At 41.2% G+C, this 20,258-nt stretch overlaps 1 protein-coding gene across 1 annotated transcript in view; it reads right to left on the minus strand.

Annotated features, from left to right (window-relative positions):
- XDH (xanthine dehydrogenase) overlaps positions 1-20,258 on the minus strand; it is a 53,944-nt gene that overhangs the window by 27,237 nt on the left and 6,449 nt on the right. The window contains exons 2-16 of the mRNA XM_063328159.1: positions 19,580-19,637; positions 17,033-17,129; positions 15,705-15,813; positions 14,481-14,607; positions 13,608-13,669; positions 11,256-11,324; positions 10,372-10,440; positions 9,840-9,926; positions 8,391-8,532; positions 7,515-7,607; positions 6,595-6,746; positions 5,547-5,640; positions 4,600-4,709; positions 1,085-1,269; positions 385-559 (exon numbers count right to left, since the gene is read on the minus strand). Coding sequence (XP_063184229.1) covers positions 385-559; positions 1,085-1,269; positions 4,600-4,709; positions 5,547-5,640; positions 6,595-6,746; positions 7,515-7,607; positions 8,391-8,532; positions 9,840-9,926; positions 10,372-10,440; positions 11,256-11,324; positions 13,608-13,669; positions 14,481-14,607; positions 15,705-15,813; positions 17,033-17,129; positions 19,580-19,637 — 1,629 coding nt within the window. The remainder of the gene's footprint in view (positions 1-384; positions 560-1,084; positions 1,270-4,599; positions 4,710-5,546; positions 5,641-6,594; positions 6,747-7,514; positions 7,608-8,390; positions 8,533-9,839; positions 9,927-10,371; positions 10,441-11,255; positions 11,325-13,607; positions 13,670-14,480; positions 14,608-15,704; positions 15,814-17,032; positions 17,130-19,579; positions 19,638-20,258) is intronic.

Genomic DNA, 20,258 nt, shown 5'->3' on the forward strand with positions numbered 1-20,258 from the left:
AGCCCAGGATATTCTCCATTCTCCACTGAATATAATTTTACTGGGTGAAAGGCAAACAGGGCTCAGGCTCTGTGCAAAGAATAGCCACAGACCCACAACAGCAGTTGCAATGCAACGAAGGGGGGAAGTCCAGGAATCCTCCTGTGAACTCACAGATCACCATCCCTCCACAGGAAGGTGGGGATGCCAGGAGGAAGCAAGTGAGAAGATACACTAGTCACTGTCATGCAGGTAAGGAGTAGAGTAGCTCTGGCAGCTATTGCAACATCCAGTTTGTTATCAGGTACAACTCTGCTTGAATCTGAACCCTCCCTGTGCCTTCCCCACCAAGACAGCACATACAAGTCCTGCTTCCCCAAATCTGCCTTCCCTAGCAGCACTCACAATGCCATTGTGGTTCTTGCTCAGTTTCTGAAGGACTGTCAGGTAGAACTTGAAGAAGAAGCTGAGTGTGAGCGTGCGTCGGAAATCCACCATCCCACCAGGCGCAGAAGGAGACAGATCCATCTCACTCGCCAGTAAGCGGCAGGCATCCTGCAGCAGCTTCTCGTTCCAGTCTCTGCAAGGGAACAAAGGTGACACAGAGCCCTTGCTCAGCCCTAAATATCACTGGGGCCGACTGACTCTTCTGACAGGGCAGTCCCACAAGCTCTCAAGCAATAGCCACCTGTTCTATCTCTGTTTATAGTATATGTGTCAGCTTTGCTCTCATCTTGGGCTCATGTCATCTTTTCTAAAGACATGTCATCTTTTCTATTAAATTATAAGAGTGCAGATTTCTCAGTCTAGATGAAAATCAGTTTTGTAGGTCATGCCCACATCTAGCTTCTGCCCACTTCAACAGATGGATGAATTTAGCAAGGAAATGGCTCTCTGAATGAGACTGACATGGATCTTTAAGGGTAAAGAGTACTGGAGGAAGCAAGGCATCACACAAAATGCAGACTGCTGCAGAAGTGTAGTTACACTTCTTTCCCTTTGTCCTTCTGTGAACTATCAGAGAGAATTTAGGGTATTTGAACTGCTCCTGTAAAAATCAGCACTGTTCCATTAGGCAGCCTTTCTATCACAGAAAAATTCTTACCTGCCAGTGAGCTCCTGGCAAGTTTTTAGCGCCAGGACAGTTGTAGGTGCCATTCCTCCATAGCTTAGTTTTATCTCCTCCACTCGGCTAGTGCCATCTTGGAACAGGACTCTCATCCCACAGGTCACAATAGCAATGTCATCCTCCCGACGGGAAGCCTGCTTGAAAGCTGAGAAGTATTCACCCTAGAAGACAGTAAAATATTTATTTATTCTCTACCTTGGCATGCTTTGGAGTATAAGTATGGACAAGCTGTTAACCCATCTCTACAAGGACGAGCTATTCCAGGTAACTGTTTCTGGTTGATTCATCTTGCAGGTCCAAGCAGGACATGTTTGTTCAGGTAATGCTGTATATTTTCAAATGATTCAACAATTAGTTCTAATGTGTTAGATCAGTGGTTATTAGCCAACCTAGGACTGTGTGGGGAAAATCAGCTTTGACAGAGATCTGCTCGTACCTGTCACATTTTTTTCCATATCTTGAGAGGAAGAACCAGGACTGATTTTTTGTACATAAACAAGCTTACAGTTCCTCAGCAATTTTTTCTTTCTCACAGGCTGCAAAGCTGAAAGGCTAATCAGTAAAACTCATATCCTAAACCCCTTTCCTTTGGAAGTCTTTGAACTCTGCAAGAATTTAAATCAATAATCACAAATGTCTCTCAGTTCTAGAACAGAACAGACTAATGAATATAAGACAATTTTTAATATGTTACTGCAAATACAATTCTCAGTAACTATCCTGAATCCTCTGCTGGTCCTCACAGAGTGAGGAAATTCTTTTAAGTGCACCAGCAACTACAACTCACAAAACTCAGCAGCTCTCCTATGAAGAGTGGCAGTAAATATGAGATTAACACTCTACCAGTACACACCAAGTGATGGTGTCAGCCCGGAGTCACAGTACAGTCAGTTTTTTCCCCTTGCCTGTCCTGCAGATTATGACAAATTGCTGTTCAGGCATCCTGCAGACTAAGAGAGGAATCAGATCTGATGTCTTTGCACGGCCCTTCTGGAGAGTTTTCTGCCAAGTTTCTTCTCTAATAGCTTAGACAAGTGACTCTGCACAGCACAGCAGTCTGTTCCATTAATTATTTCCAATCAGAAGTGGATAGCAATTCTTTCATTATTGTAAAAAACAATTCCTCTGTTGTTGGCAACGAGAACAGTTTCACAAGACGCCCCTTTTGCGCATCGAAAACTTGTTACTGGAGATATAACTGAAGGGTGAGTTTCAATTCCTGAATTCAAGTAATTAGTGGGCAGCCAGCAGATAATAGGAAAGGAGCATCAATAGCGTCCTCCCAATGAGGACATTCTGCCACTCTGCTTGTTAAACCAATTAGTTTTCAAAGAGGAAAAAAAGCAGCCACTTCTCTTACTGCACACTTTAGAGAAGATTTCCAGTAACATGACTGCAACAGGACAGCAATATTTGCCTTCACTCCTTGCAAGACACCTAAGTTTTCTCGGTACGGAGTCCTCTGGGAGAAAAGCTATTTTTCCTCACTGGGAGTGTAGGTAAGGTAGCTATCAGATCAGCTGCCCATGTCTGCTCGACAGCTTGGCAAAACAACAGAGCATGTCGTCTCTAAACTATTGCAGTGGAAGTTTTTAGGTTTAGTTATTCTCCAAGGAAAAACAAGTGACCCTTACTCTTAAGGGCGGCATATTAGGGACCTAGATTATTCTCCCCCCTCCCCTTCTGGACAAGATGCAGCACCAGCTAGGAGCACACTAAGGAATCCACAGGGTCTAAAAGATTCATAGGCAATATTCACAATTGCAAAAACATTGTTTCCATGTCATTTTTTGTCAGTCCCACCTTGGATTATAGAGATCAATAATGGACGAAGATTGGAGGATACTAATTTAAAGGATGAAGTAAGACTTCATGACCGCTTTTCTGTCCTTCAGCAAAAATTGTGGTACTATGAGTCTATGACGGCAATACCAAGCAAACAGTAGGTTAAGATTGTTTTCCAAAGATGGAAATATATAGGCAATGTGATGTCAGGCTTTTTCTATTTGAAATTCAGTAAATGTCTATATGATACAGGATACTATTATCATAAAAATTAAGTAACAGTGATAAATGTGATAAATATATATGTACAGGAAGGGACATGAAAAACTGATGGTCACTAAGTGAGTAATAACGCAAGTGGTGCATAACATTTATGAATGTTATCTGGAAGAAAAGGTATGGTTTTATAGTCCAGAAGAGAAAGCGGGTTGTTAAATAAAGGATATGTCCTTTTCTAGGAATGACTTTTTATATACAAAAAGCTAAGCAGTTTTCTTTTCTGGAATCTGTTTACATTTTAACTTTAATCCAGCGAGCTGTTTCCTTTTCTAAATACTGTCTTTGCTCAGCTGCAATCCCCTTACAAGCATAGACTCAAAAATCTTTATTCCCTGAATATCTTAAAATTTGACACACAAACTAGCAGGAGAAAAAGGTGTTACCTCCTCTCCCTTAATAGCGCCTCTGTGATAAAGCCTACACTAAGCTCAGTCTCCCTACCATAACACTGAATCATATGAACTGCTGAACTTCTTTAGTCTAATTCTTTATGTTGTATGGCCAGTCTTACCCTTGGCGTGACAAATCACATCAATGCAAGAGGCAACATCGGTTTTAAACAAATGGAAACCAAAAAATTCAATCTAGCTGTGTGCTGACACAGCCCTGCTTCCAGTTGTAAGGAAATCACAGTTGCAGAAGACTTTGCCTGCCACATGCCAGCACCTTCAGACATGCCCAAAGAACTTTAGTCTCTTTGACTTCATGTTTGCGAGCAAAGATCAGCCAAGAAACCACAAAGTAGAGAGTTCAAAAGTTGTTTTAGTTTTTCAGATCAATGAGCTGCATATAATGTAGGTATGAAGCCATTGCCCTGCTGGTAAACGTTTGTTTTGTGAAATTGCCATGTGACTGTCATATGGATGGAGCAATATGGTGTTTTCCATTGACCACCTCTCAAGCGTGTTTCTCATTTTGGCAAAAACCAATGCTTCCTGCAATTATCACAAGATCAAAGAAGAATCACTCAGAAATAGATGGAAAACCACCATAAATAAAATAGCTGTGTTCCCTTAGTAGTAGATACAAAAGTTAGAGAGGATAGACAAAGGATTTATTGGTTCTATCCCATAACATGATGGCATTTCAAGTAAATCAGTGTTTTCCATTTATAAGGAAAATGTGTAACTACACTGTGAATCCTTGCATTCTAAACTTGTTTATTTACCCTCTTTTAATTTAAAAGCAGTACCCCTTGTCCTATTGCAATAGGACATCTTCATCACAGAGCCCAGCTCCCCTTGCTTGTCAAAAAGAGTACATTGCTAGATTTTCACCAAATAATTTACTTGCTTCCTGGTCCATTTGCAGCTACATAAGCATTTGGAGGTCAGTCTCCAAGGACAAAAGTGCCTAACGTTGAAAATAACATTCAAATAACAGCATTTTAGCTTCACAGACACTGAAGCCTTTTCCTACAAGCTTACCTTCTTGCTGTAGGGTATTTCAACAGAGAGCAGTATTTCTTCAGGCTTAACTATTGTCTTTCTGTATCCCGTGAAAAACTTCTCATCCATCGTGATAATCCTTTTGCCCTCTGTAGAGCAAGGAGAGACCAATGGCGGAAGAATGAATAACTCAGATGAAGAATGGCAATAGTATATGTGAAAGAGCCTTCAACCTACAGAAATAACTCTTGCTATGATATCAGTTTTCATTTTTCCACCCTCTTTCACCAAATCAGGAAAGATTTTCTCAGATTCGCTTTGGTCCTTATGGAATCTACGACTGCTTCTGCCTATGTACAAAGTTTTATTTGCACAGGAACTGATCAAAGAGACCTCCCTTCTTCTTTACCTAATTAAAGCTGAGCCTCCAGGTGAACCAGTTTCCAACATCCCAATGTAATTCCCTCTTTCCCCTTTCCTTAACCCGCACACAAACCAGTACAAGAGAAAGTTGCTGATCAGACAGTCTGCTTACTTCAAGGATCCTATTTAAAAGAAATTCTTCCTAAGAGCAAATACAAATTGAGACATTTGGCTTTCTTCATAGAAAAATAACAAAACAAGTTTAAATCTGAAAAATCCACAAGGATCAAAGTATAATAGTGACAGAAACAATTTCATGCCTATTGTTTCTCATGAACAGACATCTTCAACCAGCTCTGCGCAAGGATGTGGCTGTAAGTACATACACAGTACCAGAGATTCATTCTGGCACAGCAGTTCAAAATTATTTAGGAAGCCAACCTTAGGGCAAGTCTTAGGACTTCAGCCTCAAAAAGGACAAAACCCCTGAAGACTCAGACTAAGCCTATTTTATGTAATGTTAACTTTCACTTTCAAGTTCTGATCTGACCTAACAATCCATGTCAGGGGACTGTTGACTATCCCACTCCCCTTAGCACCACAAGGAACGGTAAGTAACTTACCATTTGATACCAGAGTCAGTTTGCTTCCACTTGCCATTAACACAGGATTTAAGTCAGAAATCGGGCTTGCTGTCATTATGTTCCCACCAAGAGCCTAGAGTGATAATATATGCATCAGATAAATATTAAAAAATTTGAAGATACAGCCATAGCATCTTGTAACCCTGTATTACTCCATACACAGTGCACTACAGGTTAGCTCTGCTTGAGTTTGCTTTGATAAATTCTTTTTGCTCACTCAGCAATTTTAAACCTTTAATGAAGTGGGAAAACAAACCCCATGAAACCAGTTGCTGTCCCAGTCAATACTAACATTTGCCTGAAACAGTTTTAGGAACAGTCTTTGGGTAATGCATCAAAACTACCTTATTCTCAAACCATTTGTGCCCAACAATGCCAAAATTCAATTACTGTAGCTGCAATTAAGAGAACATCCATGAACGTATATAGCATCTTTTCAGTAACATTCAGGAACCCAAGTTTTTTGGCTGCAATGCAAGTGTAGAGCACAGTATCTTGTGTAACAAAATTTTGTGTTTGGTAGGTTGGTTCATCTGCTTGCTTGGTATTTCTTCTTTTAGTATACAGAGTTCGAACCCACCAAACACACGTCGTCTTCCCGTTTAAAGCCAGAGGAAAATTTGCCAGATCTGATGTGTTAACGCTATGACTACCATAGCTATGCTGGCAAAAATCTACACAGCTGCTTCTCTGAAGTTCGTCCAGCACTCTAAATACATTTTTGTTAAATTAGTCAAATCTCACTACAGTTTCTCCCACTTATCCTGATAACAGCAATGGAAGACCTGGACAACTGCCACGTTTCCCTTGCTTGCTAGATCTGTCATATTAGCGTAGCACAGACACCAGCTGAGACCCATGTTGCTATCAGTTCCTGGGGTTGGTTTACGTGTACTAGCTTCTTTGCCTAGGTTTGCAAATGTTCTCGTGTGAGAAGCACAAGGCACACCAACAGTGCATGAGGAGGCAGGCCAGCTCCTCAGACTGAGCTTTCAATTCCAGTCCCTGATGCTCCTGAGTCACTTACGGCAACATTCCTGATCTGTGGCCCTGCAAACCACCGCAGCTGTTCAAGGACAGCCTGGAAGACCTCTGTTTTGTAAGGAGGAAGCTCTGCCACCGCTTTTCTCAGCACCTCCTCTACTGAGCTCAGGGTACAGGCAGCGCCAAAGGTTACCCCTGGAAACAAACAAATGAAAAGAACCGTTGGTCTCCCAAATGCCAAGGTACAGGAGGATGGTTATAACTGTCTACAAAGCTTAGATGCCACTAAGTTTATTTAGACAGCAGGGTTTAGAGAAGACATCCAGTCACACTAGACTATTTTGTATGCACTGCATGTAAACATCACATTCTCAGAGCAAAATGCACCTTCAAATCACAACTCATGGCAGTCGGTACTGCCTCTCACATGACAGTAACCCACCACCCTTTTGCCTCAGTGTATTGTAAACAATATTGCCCTCCTCTAGGTATTAGTTTGTCCTTTGAGAAGTGAACTCCAACTCTTCTCCAGCTTCCACACCTTAAACATGCTATGAAACAACTGGCCACATGCACTATGTTGTCCTAATTACTTCTGACTATTTGTAAGGTTACCTGTTTCCACCATGAAAATAAATGCAATATTTCACTTAGTCACTTAGACTGTCGAATCCAGCATCTTTCCCCCAGTTACTAATTTTAAAGGCTTTCTAAATAAAATGATCGCCCATTGAAACCCATTATTAACCCAGTTAATACATGTAAAACACCACGCATCAAACAAAATGTCTAATATACCTTCTAATCAAAGCCCTCTTTGATTCTCAAACTACTTTTACATATCACTCACTTGATCCCCTGCATGGGAGAGGTATTAACACATACAGAAAGCCATTTTTAATCTGGGGATTTTCCTTCATATCCCCCCTCACTTCACAGGCATTCTGCCTCTTTTTTGCTCACCTGTTTCAGTGTGCTGAACAGCGTTCATTTCAGAGATCCATGCTGGTGCTATTATCACTGGATACAACATGTTCTTTAACCTCATCTCAATACCTTAAGGAAAAGTAAGACTCCTTCAGTTACACACAGGTGACAGAGAGCCTAAGTTAACTCTTTCCCAGTGAAATGGCAGCAGGCCTATAAAGAGTTAGTTCATTGATCACCTGTTACACAGGTTATATAAGGTCACAGAGATACCAAACCAAAAGCTGCTTTCCACTGATACCAGAATTCTCATAGGGAAGTTCTAGAGACTCTTTTCTGGGCTTGCAAAAACTTTAAATACACTGTTTAGTACTTGTGTAACCTGGCTATTGCTGTACATAATCCTTCAGGAAAGAAGAATTAATAAAACGAACCATACAAAGTGTGGGGATTACCTTCTGAATCAATTGCTCGGGATAACAGAATTACTAAATACATCTGAACTCTCCTCCTCAGCACTTATGTTTGCAGAAGTATATACTTTGGGGGAAAAAAACAAGTAAGATTTCAAGTCTTGAGAGTTTTATCTTTCAGAACACAGATTTCATAACTGAATTCATTTGATTATGAGGACATTTTACACTCCCCTCTTCTCAAAATTTCACAAAACTAGCACAAAAGCTCAGAGGTCTAGATAAACATATTTTTTTTTCACCTGATGCAGCAAAGAACAAGGAAAAACATTCACTGTGAGATTAATCTCCCTGAGAAGAAAATTTATTCCTACATACAACCTGAAGATTAAACAGCTATTTAACAGCAATGGCACGAAGGAAGTTTACATTTGCACTGTTCTCATAACATACTCTATGCAAAGTTTTCCAACTGCTCATAATGAGCATCAGCTCTTACCCACTTCCGTGTTCCCCACAACAAGCTTGGCATTGGGGTACTGGGATTTGAGAGCCACCAGTTCCTTGAGAGTCGTAGGCTGGACCCACATCACACGCTCACCTTTGAAACACAGCTGTTTCTGCTGTTTGTTACTCTGAGTCTGCAAAAGTGAATTCAGAGAGTGCTCAAACCCTACACGAAGCCAAGAATCCCTGCTCACATGCCGCCCATGTCTATCAACCAGGCTCCATCTCAGTCAAGTTACTGACAGGTGGCTGTGATATCCACGCTGTTGTTGGCAGTTAGACATTCCCCATCCTTCTGCTAGCAGTGACGACAGTCCTTCTCATGCTGACAAAACTTTTCCCTTCCTGATATTGCCAGGTGCATCCTGCTGCCACATGTCCCTAGCAAGACCTCGGCCAGCAAGCTCCATCTGACCAAAGTTCTGGCAGATGCCTGTGGCTTCAAACATCTTAGAAGTACTGGGTTTTCCATTCTCATCTCACTGCGAAAATGTCAGTCTTCAGCACTGCTGAACTTGAGTTACCAGCTGTAAGGCCAGATTCTAATTCCCTTTTTAACTCCTTCATCCAATGACAGAAGAAAACAAACAAACATGGCTGTCTCACAGCAACATCAGATCAACCCTTAGGCAGGAGAATGTCTTAGAGAAGAAACAGAGGGGACCTATCTCAATCTAAATATATATCGTGCTATGGTCTATGAGAACCTAGTCATGCTCTATCTCAGGACACATTTAGGCTTGGTGCAGCAGCAGAACTAACAATTGAATTTCAGTTGTTTGTTAAGTGTGAAGGAAGCTGTAAACATGCCATGTGCTAGACTAGACTTCTGGCTGGGACACATTTGCTTAGGGGAAAACTACCCCAAAAAAGACAGGAATGAACATGGAGAGAAACTAATCCCACCTAACTTTTTATGCCAGTGTGAGCCAGACAACTTCTGCTACACTGACTGGAAGAAGTTGGTGCTTTCGGGAAGTCATCTAGTTGAAACATATATTCAGCTACATCCCATAGCTCCTACTTCTCTTTCTACACCATAAAGGGAGCACTGGGCAATTGGCTAAGATATGGCTGTACTTAATGTAGAAGTTCACATCTGACCTAGTAAATTGAAATCTAAATGTCAGCAACTGTTCCACCCCTGAATAAGCAGCGACTGGAAGGAAGGCAACCCAAGAGCAGACATGTATGGTGAAAAACAGAGAGGAAAGTCAGCCAGCTGGGGCAGGCACTTGGCCTGCATATCTTTTAAGCCACCCTGGCTTAAAAGTCTTCCCTTTTATAAAACAGGGAAGAGCCTATGCCCATGCATCTTCTTTTATCAGCAGCCATCTTTTGCACTGCCATTTCCTCACAGCAGAGACGCTGTGGATGCTCAAATCCTGTGCAGAACAACAAAACCAACAAACCACATACTATTTCTTCTTGAAGAACTTACCATTAACTCTGGTGGGAAGATTGGCTCCTGTGTAGGGTCCAATGGCTGGAACTCAGAAGAATTGAACAGGCTGGAGGACATCATTGTCTATGAGAGAAAAAATGCAAATGGCTGGGCGGCAGAGGAGAAAGCTATCCACATACAACCCTAACTCATTCGTCTTTCCAGTTAAATCCCTATTACTATTTCATAGAGCAAAGAATGGCAAACACAGTGAAAAGATGCCACCTGATCCAGCATTTCAGGTTCTTCAGACATATTTTTCTGATCACAGTGCATGTCTGGTCAGAAACCTGAACACACTAACAAGTTTTTGCCTATCAAAAGTGACATCACTTTCACATTGGCATGTAAAGTTACATCAAAGGTACCTTTTCTAAGGTAAGACCAGCAAAAAATATAAATTAGTCTAAACTAATTTGCATAAATACAGCTAAATTAAAAGCATTGGTCTTTGGCACAAAACAAGACAGAGCTAAGACTTCAAAACATCAGAAACAGAGAAAAAACTAATAGTTGAGAGGCACCTTACCACACTGTCTTCTTTTCCATTCATGCAGCAGCCCGGACCATTGGCTTTTCCTCCACAGCACCCCCCATTCTGTAGAAGAAACAAGCCCGCTTCAGCTTTTCTACACAAAACCAGAACATTCCAACTTTTACAGGATGTATTCCTCCTCTTTTATCAATCCCTGATTGCAGAAATTTGCAGTCATTTTTTTTTATTAATAAACTATTTTGATGAAAGACCTCCACACAGTCTTAATTGCTGGAGTATTCCACGCAACACTGGATGCCTCCTAACAATGAATACACAGGAATTCACTGGGATTTATGCTGGTAAAGAATTTGATTATATTCTCTCTTTCCTAAATTCATTTTATACTCACAGTACCTTATGCTCTAATTCCTTGTTTTCATCCCTCCGTTGTTTGTAGCTCAACTGGTACATAAAACGTAACTAACTTTTTTCCTCCAGATATTCCAAAAGGTTCCAATTGTACAATTTACTGGAATGGCGATTAAATAACTTCATTTGTCATTGGACTGCAAAGTTTGGGAAAGATCATACTGGGGAATTAACTGGATTTTAGATCTGTTTTCACTGAAAGGTGGAGTGCATCAATATACTAGAAGCTGGTAACACATTGCTTACAGTTGTCACCATGCTATTTCACAAATGTGTCACACCTCACAGGTTCAAAAGGAACATATCTAGCTCACTGTTGTAAAACCTGTGTCATGATGGCTAACCAGGACATATGCAGTCACAGCGTTTCCCAAGAGACAGACATTCAAACCAGCTCACGCAGCTCTGAACATCTGCACCACAGTAGAGCCAGACAGGTGACTAATACATTAAAACTCTAATACTATATTCCAAATTGAGGTTATGGCTTTTAAAATTCAGCTTACCATGCTATTTTCCCTCTCACTACGACAGCATCCAGTGCCATTGGCTACTCTACCGCAGCAATTCCAGTCCTGCAGGGACAAAAACTGTTCTGAGAAAAACGTGCAGATTCCAAAGAAATGAAGTAGACTTGATTCCCTTTTGAGAGAAATTGATCCCACATTTATTATATCCAAAGCAGAAATGGGAGATGGAAGGTGCCAAGCAAGTAGGTGTTTCCCCTGCGAATAGAAGGCCATGTCCCGCAATGTGATGGCTAGGTCAGGTCCAGTCTACTGGCAGACCCCTTGTTCTGGTTTAGAACTACTCTCACCATTCAGCCAGTATCTGTGGTCCACCTGGAACTGTGAGGAGATACCCAGAGAAGAGTAAAAGGGACAAACACATACAATACAATACCTAGTACCAGCATCCAATCTCATTCAGCTCAGGGGACTACCTTAGCCCAGTGTGGTTTCTGTCTCTTTAGTAACTCCCAGTACCTCTCCATCCAAGTACCTGCTCAGTCTCCCCTGGAGCCTGTGTGAGTTTTTGGTGCCCACAACACCCTTTGGTGAGTTCTGCAGGTCAGCTACCTGGCACTTGGCAGACCATCTGCCCCTTTTTTTTTTTTTCAATCTGACTCCTACTAGTTTCATTTCTTGACACCTTGCTCTTGTATTGGAAGAGGTAACAAACAGCAAATACCTGTCCGCATTCTACCTGTCAGTCACAATTTCATAGATCTCTATCAGAGGTCAACACAAATCAGTATATGGGCTATGTAGAGCCCCTGCCTCTCCCTGACTTTTTTTTCCCAGGCTGAAGCATCTCAGCCTACTCAATGCTTCCTTGTATGGAAGCCAGATTACCACAGCTGTGGATCCTTATTCCACTTCTCTGAATCTTGTCCTATTCCACTATACTGTGTTAGAGATGAGAGGACCAGAACCGCACAGAGTACTCCACTGTACGAAGAGTCATGATGCACACAGTGGCATAGCAGTGTTTTCTTTTTTGTTCTCTATCCTTTGAAGTGTTGTTTTGATTGACAGTGAGCACTGAGTTGATTCTTCTGTGGAACTGTCCACCACACCCCCAAGATCATCTTCCTGCATGCAGGAAGATAATAACAGGAAGATGATCTTGTGTCTGCTCACAGCCTATCATTTTATATGTGAAATGAGGACTGACTTTCACTCTGTAAATTGCTTTTCATTCATTTGCCCTGAGTTTTGTCTTCCATTCTATTCTTCAGTCTCTCAGGTTCATAAAGTCCTTCTGAAATTCCTCAAAGTCTGTTCCTGTCTTAACTTGACTTAACTTAACAGAGTAACTTGATATTAGTTAACTTATTTCCTTATATTACAGCTCACTCTCTTTTCCACCTCGTTTAGGGATATCTTGAACAGCCTTCCTTCCACCACAGGTCTCAGCAGAACTGCACCAGTGACCTCTCTCCATTGCAAAATGCATCATGTTCTCCTACCTGCCATTTTCTGCCTTTTAACCAATCTTTCATCCATACAGAGATCTTCCCTCTTATCCCATGGCTGCTTATTGTCTTTAAAAGCCTTTGGTGAGACACTGTTGAAAGCTTGTTGGAAATCCAAGTAGACTATATTGACTGGGTTTATCAACCATTTGTAATGGACCTTCACTCCTGCTTGTATTCTCTTTTGTTCATCATAATTCTGGATAATAAAATGAAATTAATGGGCAGCATTCTAAATTCTTTACTTTTGATATTTAGTACCAGTGTAGCCACATAAGTGGCTAGTAATCACTGAAGTACCTAATGATCTACTTTTCTTCACAGCCTACAGCAGTTTTTCAGGAACAAAGGGACTAGACAAAACTTACGGCAAAGCTTTGTACCTCACCCGTACCAGCAGATGAGTTCTGGGCAAGAACTATACAGCAGTGACTTCAACTTCTTTCCAGAGCTACTTCAGCTCTGCAGCTCATCTTTCAAGAAAGCAACTTTCTCATCAGATTCTCCCACAGTATGTCCCTATATGCACACCATACCATTACACTTTTTCACGTCGGGGATTATCCGCAGCAGTATTATGCAGAGATGCTGGGTTTTTCAGTGACTTACAGAAAAGAATTACAGTCTGATTACCTGTGATCCCAAAAGGGACCATCAGGTGGATCTTATTAAAGTGCTACACTTACAAGAACCAGAGTGAGTAAAGGAGTTCGTCTTCCTGCATTATTAATGCAGGAAGCACATACAAAGGGGTCAAGAGTTGGAGCTGCATTGTATCACGTACATTTCCTTCTTCTCCAGTTCAGCTCACGGTGTATTTTAGTAACAGAGAGAAAGACAGCCTTTCAGATTTTTTTAAACATTATCTGAAGCCACTTACTTTAGCAAATGTCCTGTATCCTTCCAGAATGGGTCTGTACCCTGTACATCGACACAAGTTCCCTGCATTGCCAGAGCAAAAGGGTAAAGATTTAGTGTCACTTGGCTTTTCTTTTAGAACATTTTATTGTTTCTCGAAAAGCTTGTCAATCTAGATAAAGCTAATGAAAAACCTGGGAGGAGAAAAAGTTCATCTTGCAACAATACTACCATCTCTTTTTGTTGAAATTTTAAATTAAAATTAATTAAATAAAAAAAAACCAAACAAAAATCAATCTGCCTTATGAAGTATTCGTTTACCTCAAGTGTGAGAGTCTAATCAGTATACCAACTATCCAGTCTCCTGAATTACAAAGAGGTTGTTTTCTCCTGCATCTGATTTCCTCTCGGGTCACTGCAGGAAGTATGGTAACATCTCTAACCCCAGCAATAACAGCAGCCTCTCAGATGATTCACACAGTTGAATTCTGCCCCACTCCATCATGTACACTGCTTTCTTGGTCCTTTACTTGAGGCTGGCTGGCCCAGACGCTGTCACCTCTGCAGGCTCTTATGACAGCAATGAATAAACAAGGAGATGTGGAGGCTCTTATAAGCCCTCCAGGGACAGGCCACCTATCCAAGACTTGATGCCACTTGCCCCTGCTTCAGGACAAACAATGAGCTTCTATGAGATTTTCCACAGGCGATTTTTATTCACTTTTGTTCACTGGCCCCCAGCCAGTCTCCTAGTGGAAAAGCTAGTTCTTAACCTCATAACAATCAGCTATCTTTAATGAAATACATTAAACAAAGGTGCACCTCCATCCCAGTTGGTAAAGCAGATGTAATGAAAGTAGAACAGGTTGCATCTCTGCAGGACTATGAGTATTACCTTGGAAAGCATCTTCTATGTCCTCCATTTTGGGCTCGGGATTGTTTCGAAGCAATGTATACATGGACATGACAATGCCTGGAGTGCAAAAGCCACATTGGGACCCATGACTTTTTGCTATTCTCTCCTGAGAAAAAGTAACAACAACCATCAGCTCATAATATCAAGGTGAGTTCGTTGTTGTGCTTGTTTCTGTAACATCTCTGTTAAAAAAAACCAAACAATCTCACCAGAGGTGCTAAGACTATCATCAGATGTTCTCTTATGAGATGGTCAATTAATCTGTGAAGCAGACTTCAAAGAAGAGAACACCCTGAAAACTTTGCATCTAGGCTTTGAACTCCCAATGCAACCGAAGGCAACTAGAAGCGTCCAGTGAGATCAAGAGTTCTTCAGATTTACCAGGCCAGAATGGTTGGGGCTACCTGAATAGACCTGAGTTTGAATTTCAAAGCTTAGCTATCAGGATTGTCAGGGAAGGTAAGGAAAAGAAGTCAAGAAAACAAAGGTCATCCTTTCACGCGTGTCTAACTTACTTTTCACTTTGTTGTTTATGGTCTTAGATAGATATTGGCACAAGTCCTACCCACGGTACAAACTGAGATGGATCACAGTTTCCCTTAAAGGAGCAGTATCTCTGACAAACCCAAGGCAAGTCTGCTTTCATAAAAAGTGCATTATAACACCTTGTTAAAAGAGCAAGGCTTCACATTTCTGTCACTCCTCTCCACAAAGAGTATTTTGGGACTCCAGAAACATCACTGAACCAATCCTTACTGCACTACTGCAGGGAACGTTCCTAACTATGCAGGATGAGAAACCAAGGTCATTCAGGAAGGCCATAGGAGAGCAAAAACCTAACTGAGGTTTCCTGGCTCCAAGTCATTACATAGGCTTTCACCACAAGATCAGCGTTCCCAGATCCTGGGATTTGACCCAGGATGTGGACCAAATACAGCCACCACATAGCCCTAGAACAAAAGCATTAGCAGTTCAGCCAGGATAGCAACAGTTAAATTGTTAGGGCATAACAGAGCTACGGCATCGACCTGGGAGTTTTGATTCCATCACTTAGTCATTCCTGCAAGTAAAGACTACTCGTGGAAAGTCAAACTCCTGGCTTTAACATTATGATGGAGGTCCCAACACCCTGGAACAGGATTAACTAATGTAAGAAGAAAACATGGATAGAGGGTTTTAAAGTTACCAGTATTAATAGCTTACCTGGGCTGGGTGCAGCCTGGATTTTGTGTTTCCTATGCCTTCAACAGTAGTTACAGCTACATGATGGAGGGCACAGACAGGGAAGAGGCAAGCATTGGCAGTATGGTGGCTAAAATAATATATTAAGGGCATTTCATTTGACAGTGCTGCTCAACAAAGGAAAAATGGAACAGGAGGACTGAAGAGTTACTCAGAAACTGTAGCAGTGGACACAACAGGAGGACTTAAATAGATGTGATACAGGTATTAGTTACAAGCCAAATCCTACAGCACCTACTCAGACAAAGTTCTCATCAACTTCACTTGAAGTTTAAAGTGAGTATGCACCATAGGATTTGATCTAGAAATAACAACTTTAAACATCCTTGTTCCATGTTAACCTACAGAACCCAGGTAAGTAATTTACAGAGGCAGACTACAAATATCAAGATGTTACACAGCTGGCCTAGCCCACTCGCAAAGTTAAATAAGAGCACGGAGCTATTGGCTTTTTACCTAGGAAACCATTTCTAGATGGTAGACATGGGGAAAAAGTCAAGGCTGAAGGTAAAATAGAATAATGTTGAGAAATTTCTTATAGGAACTAGCTACTTTAATGCATTTCTATCAAGACAGAATAATGACCCTAAATATCATATTCAAGGCTACGTTACTAAGCAGAACCGCTAAGTTAGATGATCCCAAGTTAAAGTATGTCCCAGCATTATTCCAAATATATGCAAGATTTCAGTGCCTTCCATTACCCACAGTAAAAATAAACTGGAGTCTGTCCCTGTGCCTCATCCTCTCTCTACATTCCCCTTTTTGTTTGATTCCACTGCTTCACTCTTCAATTAATTAAAGAGAGAACAGAGGGAAAAAGTTTATATCTCAGGAAAGAAGAGTTATTCTGAAGGTTACAATAGAAGTAAAGAAAAAGTTAATATCTGCTGGCATACAGAAACCAGATAATTGTAGTAATACAATAGCAATAAAGATTTTATTTTATTACAGTAACCATCATTTGGGTCATCACAGCAAAAAGTTGTATTACATTGCAAGAAAGGTTTTCTGAGTTGTGAAATGGCAGATAGCCTGCGTGCTAAAGTCAGTGCAGATATTTCAGGGCACAATGAAATAGTTCCCTATCAGCACTGTGCAATGCTGCAGGAAAAAATACTTTCTTGCCTTAGCCTTCTGAGTTTATGTTCTGAAAGTGAAAAATTATGTTTTGGCAAAAACATACATTATATAACCTTTTTTAAAATAGTACCACTTCTGGAATGTCAAGAACCTGGATCCGTCCCCATTTCATTTCTCAGTTGACGAGTTCAGATTGCAAAGGATACAGGATTTTCTTCCGAAAGGGATCATACTTGGATATCATAACAGTGCAAGCACCACATCCACCTTCTCCACAGCCTAGTTTGGTTCCACATAGGCCCACTGAGAGAACAGGAATCAAGGAAAACACAGAGTGTTGGCAGAAGCCTGCTCAAACAGTTGTCAATCAAGCCTTAGCAACAAGTTCTTGCTGGAAACCAAGCACTCATTTTTTCCTGCTTAATAACTTAATTTAACATAAGCAAAGATTCAAATGCTAGCACGTGAGCTTTGAGATCAACACCCAAAGCCCTAATAAGGAGGCAATCTGCATTCCAATAGATTCAGAATAAACAAAATTTCTTAACTTCAACAGTTCCCACCTTCCATTAGACTCAGAGAAGGAAATGACATAAGGGAGACAAAGCACTCAGTAGGAGTGTTTTGAGCAGTGTTTTGCTCCTGAGCAGGAGCTGTTCAGGCATGCAGCCTCATCCCTGAGACACATGGCGACAGAATCTCTCAGAATCTCCTTCAGAATCTCTCATCAATGGTGGTTGACTTCTTCCTACGCTTGGCGATTCCCACCACCCAGAAGGCACCCAGGCAGAGCAGTCACACAGTGCCACAAGTCACACAGTTTAGCACTGACATGGGAGCTGTACTTGAACTGCTCACAAATTACCTGCATCTCAAGAGTCATGGTCTGGCCACCCTAGCTTCTCTCTAGGCCACATTTACAATTACTTCCCCATTGCTGGGGACAAAACCAGCCAAGCACACTCCCCAGTAGCCCGGTTGCCATAAAACCACAGGAGGGAGACACTGAGAGCCAGAACTAGCAGAGATGCACAGAACCACTGCACAGACACTTGGGAATTCACAAAGTGTATGGACTGGCCTAAGCAGATTCCTCGACAGGCTGCAGAGCACACGTCTGTACTTTACACTCAAACATTACATCAAGCGTTCCACAAAGGGATTTCAGGAGAGAATTCCTTGAGTCACTTCCTCTTTGGGTTCCTTCACTCATTAGAAGGTAATTACACGCTGTTATTTATTGTGAAGAGGACTGACCAATGCTGAGAGACTTTTGGTGGGAAAAGAACAGCTGCTTTCATTGGCAATGGACACATTGCTGAGATAGCCAACTTAGGCCTGAGAAAAGCAACAGGCATCATGATGTAGGGAACTGAAATCATCTTTGCCTTCACTGCAAAGACTCTGGAACTGACTAATTTCATAGCAATCACCACATCATCTAGGCTGGAAAAGACCTTTAAGATCATTGAGTCCAACCATAAACCTAACAGTGCCAAGTCCACCATTGAAAGTCCACCATGGTCCCTCAGCACCATGTCCACTTTTCATGCAATCATGCATCTGCTTCAGCAGAAATATAGCTTTCCTATGCCATCCAATGTTTCTCTTGACAACAGTGATAATCTGCCTCAATGAAACATCTTTCTCAAAGTATTTGCGTGACCCTAACAAGACACCTACAAAATAAGGTCACCAGAATGTTCATGTAGAAGATCAGAAGGTTATAAAGATAATCAGAGCTATTAATAAAAGCGATTTGCATTAGATATTAAGAAGATTAGACATAAAATGTCTAGCAGTAAGAAGTGCACACAGGCACAAGAGTCATGCCACTTATTTTATCTCCTGAACTTTATCCACCCAAGGTACAGTCAGACAAAATAGGGCTGTTGATAGTTCTGTTGGAAACCCAAAAGAGGAGCGTGATTTATATCCTCACACTTCTTTCAGATCCCAGACAAATAGAACATGGCAACATAGTGAAATAAGTATGCATGATTCTTTTTAAGGAATACACCAACACAGATGTGAACAGTTTGGCATACGTACACTCCCAGCTGGTCAGACAAAACCTCAGAAAACATGGAATGACACTACCTACTGAACCAGACCTAGTATAGCCAGCCTGGTCATCACAGTAATAGCTACCCAGCTCCTGAAGCTAATCTGACTCATGTGTTGACCAGTTTCAAACAGGAGTGAAACGTGACTGCTTGCATCCGCTCACGTAAACAGGCCCACAGTATGCGGTGGGAACCCCTGCCTCTGAGTTTGCATCCCTGGATCATCTGATGAACAGGCCACAGGATAATCAAGTTATTGGATATTACCTATCCAGTAATATCCAAATTATTGGATGTAAGCAGCTCAAGTGGTTGTAAAGTTTTGGCCAGAAAATTCTCTATGATTTATGTGGAATAAACCTAAATTTCCTTCCATTTTATTGTCATCTCAATATTGCTTTCGTTCCAGCATATTCTAATTCCTAACAATTCTGACTTTTGCTTTTAAAGTATTAATAAATTATTTAAAGTTTATTTAAAGTATATTATTTAAAATTTGCTATTTTCTAAGCTTGGAATACCAGCTGTAATTTTTGCCAGCAAGAAATACCAGACCATGAAGAGCACTCCTTCTTATACTCTGTGCACAAGTTCTGTCTAGCACTCAAGTGACAGGCAGAACAGTAAACAATTATGAAATGCCATAGGCATTTAAAGCCTTCTGCAGTTTCTTCTGACACTGGATACATTTTCTTCGTAGATAGGTTAGCAGAGTTGTTTCTGGGTCCACATCTTTTTCCACCACCTGCAAGAAGGGAAAGGTACTGTTACACACCGAACACTTTACAACATAGGTATGTTAGTTGGAAGGAGAAAGTTTGGACTTTTTGCAACTTCTTTTCCAAAGCAGGAGCAGAACCACTGATTAACTCCCCCGACTAGGTTCAGCAATGTTGGTCATGTATCCAGACAAAACATTTCCTTGAATTTATTGTGACAGAGAAAAGTATACGCATTAAATACATCAGAGTTTTTTCAGCCATGGCACACTGAGGCAAACCTTAAAAAACCCTTCATCAAAAATAGCAAACAGACTTAGTAGTGAGCAGAGGAAGAACTGTGTTTTGTACTCGAGTTTTGAATTTCTGACACCTCCCCAAATTGCATCTCATCTTTATTGACAATGCATCTCGGACCCATATCCCTTCTCTTTCTTACTATTAGAAGAGACAGAGAAAGAGAAAACAAGCAGATAAACAGAATGACAGAAATAACATCAGTAACAGACTTTGCAGCGAGAAAAAACAGCAGAGGAAACCCTAATGTGACCGATGCAGGTGCGGCTGGACAGATAGCAAGTACCAATCATCTTCAAGTTTCTCTTTCTTCCCTGTTAATGTTAAATCAATCAGTGTTACATTAGTAG

The sequence above is a fragment of the Chroicocephalus ridibundus genome, chromosome 3, assembly GCF_963924245.1.
Source record: "Chroicocephalus ridibundus chromosome 3, bChrRid1.1, whole genome shotgun sequence".
Taxonomy (NCBI): Eukaryota; Metazoa; Chordata; class Aves; order Charadriiformes; family Laridae; genus Chroicocephalus; species Chroicocephalus ridibundus.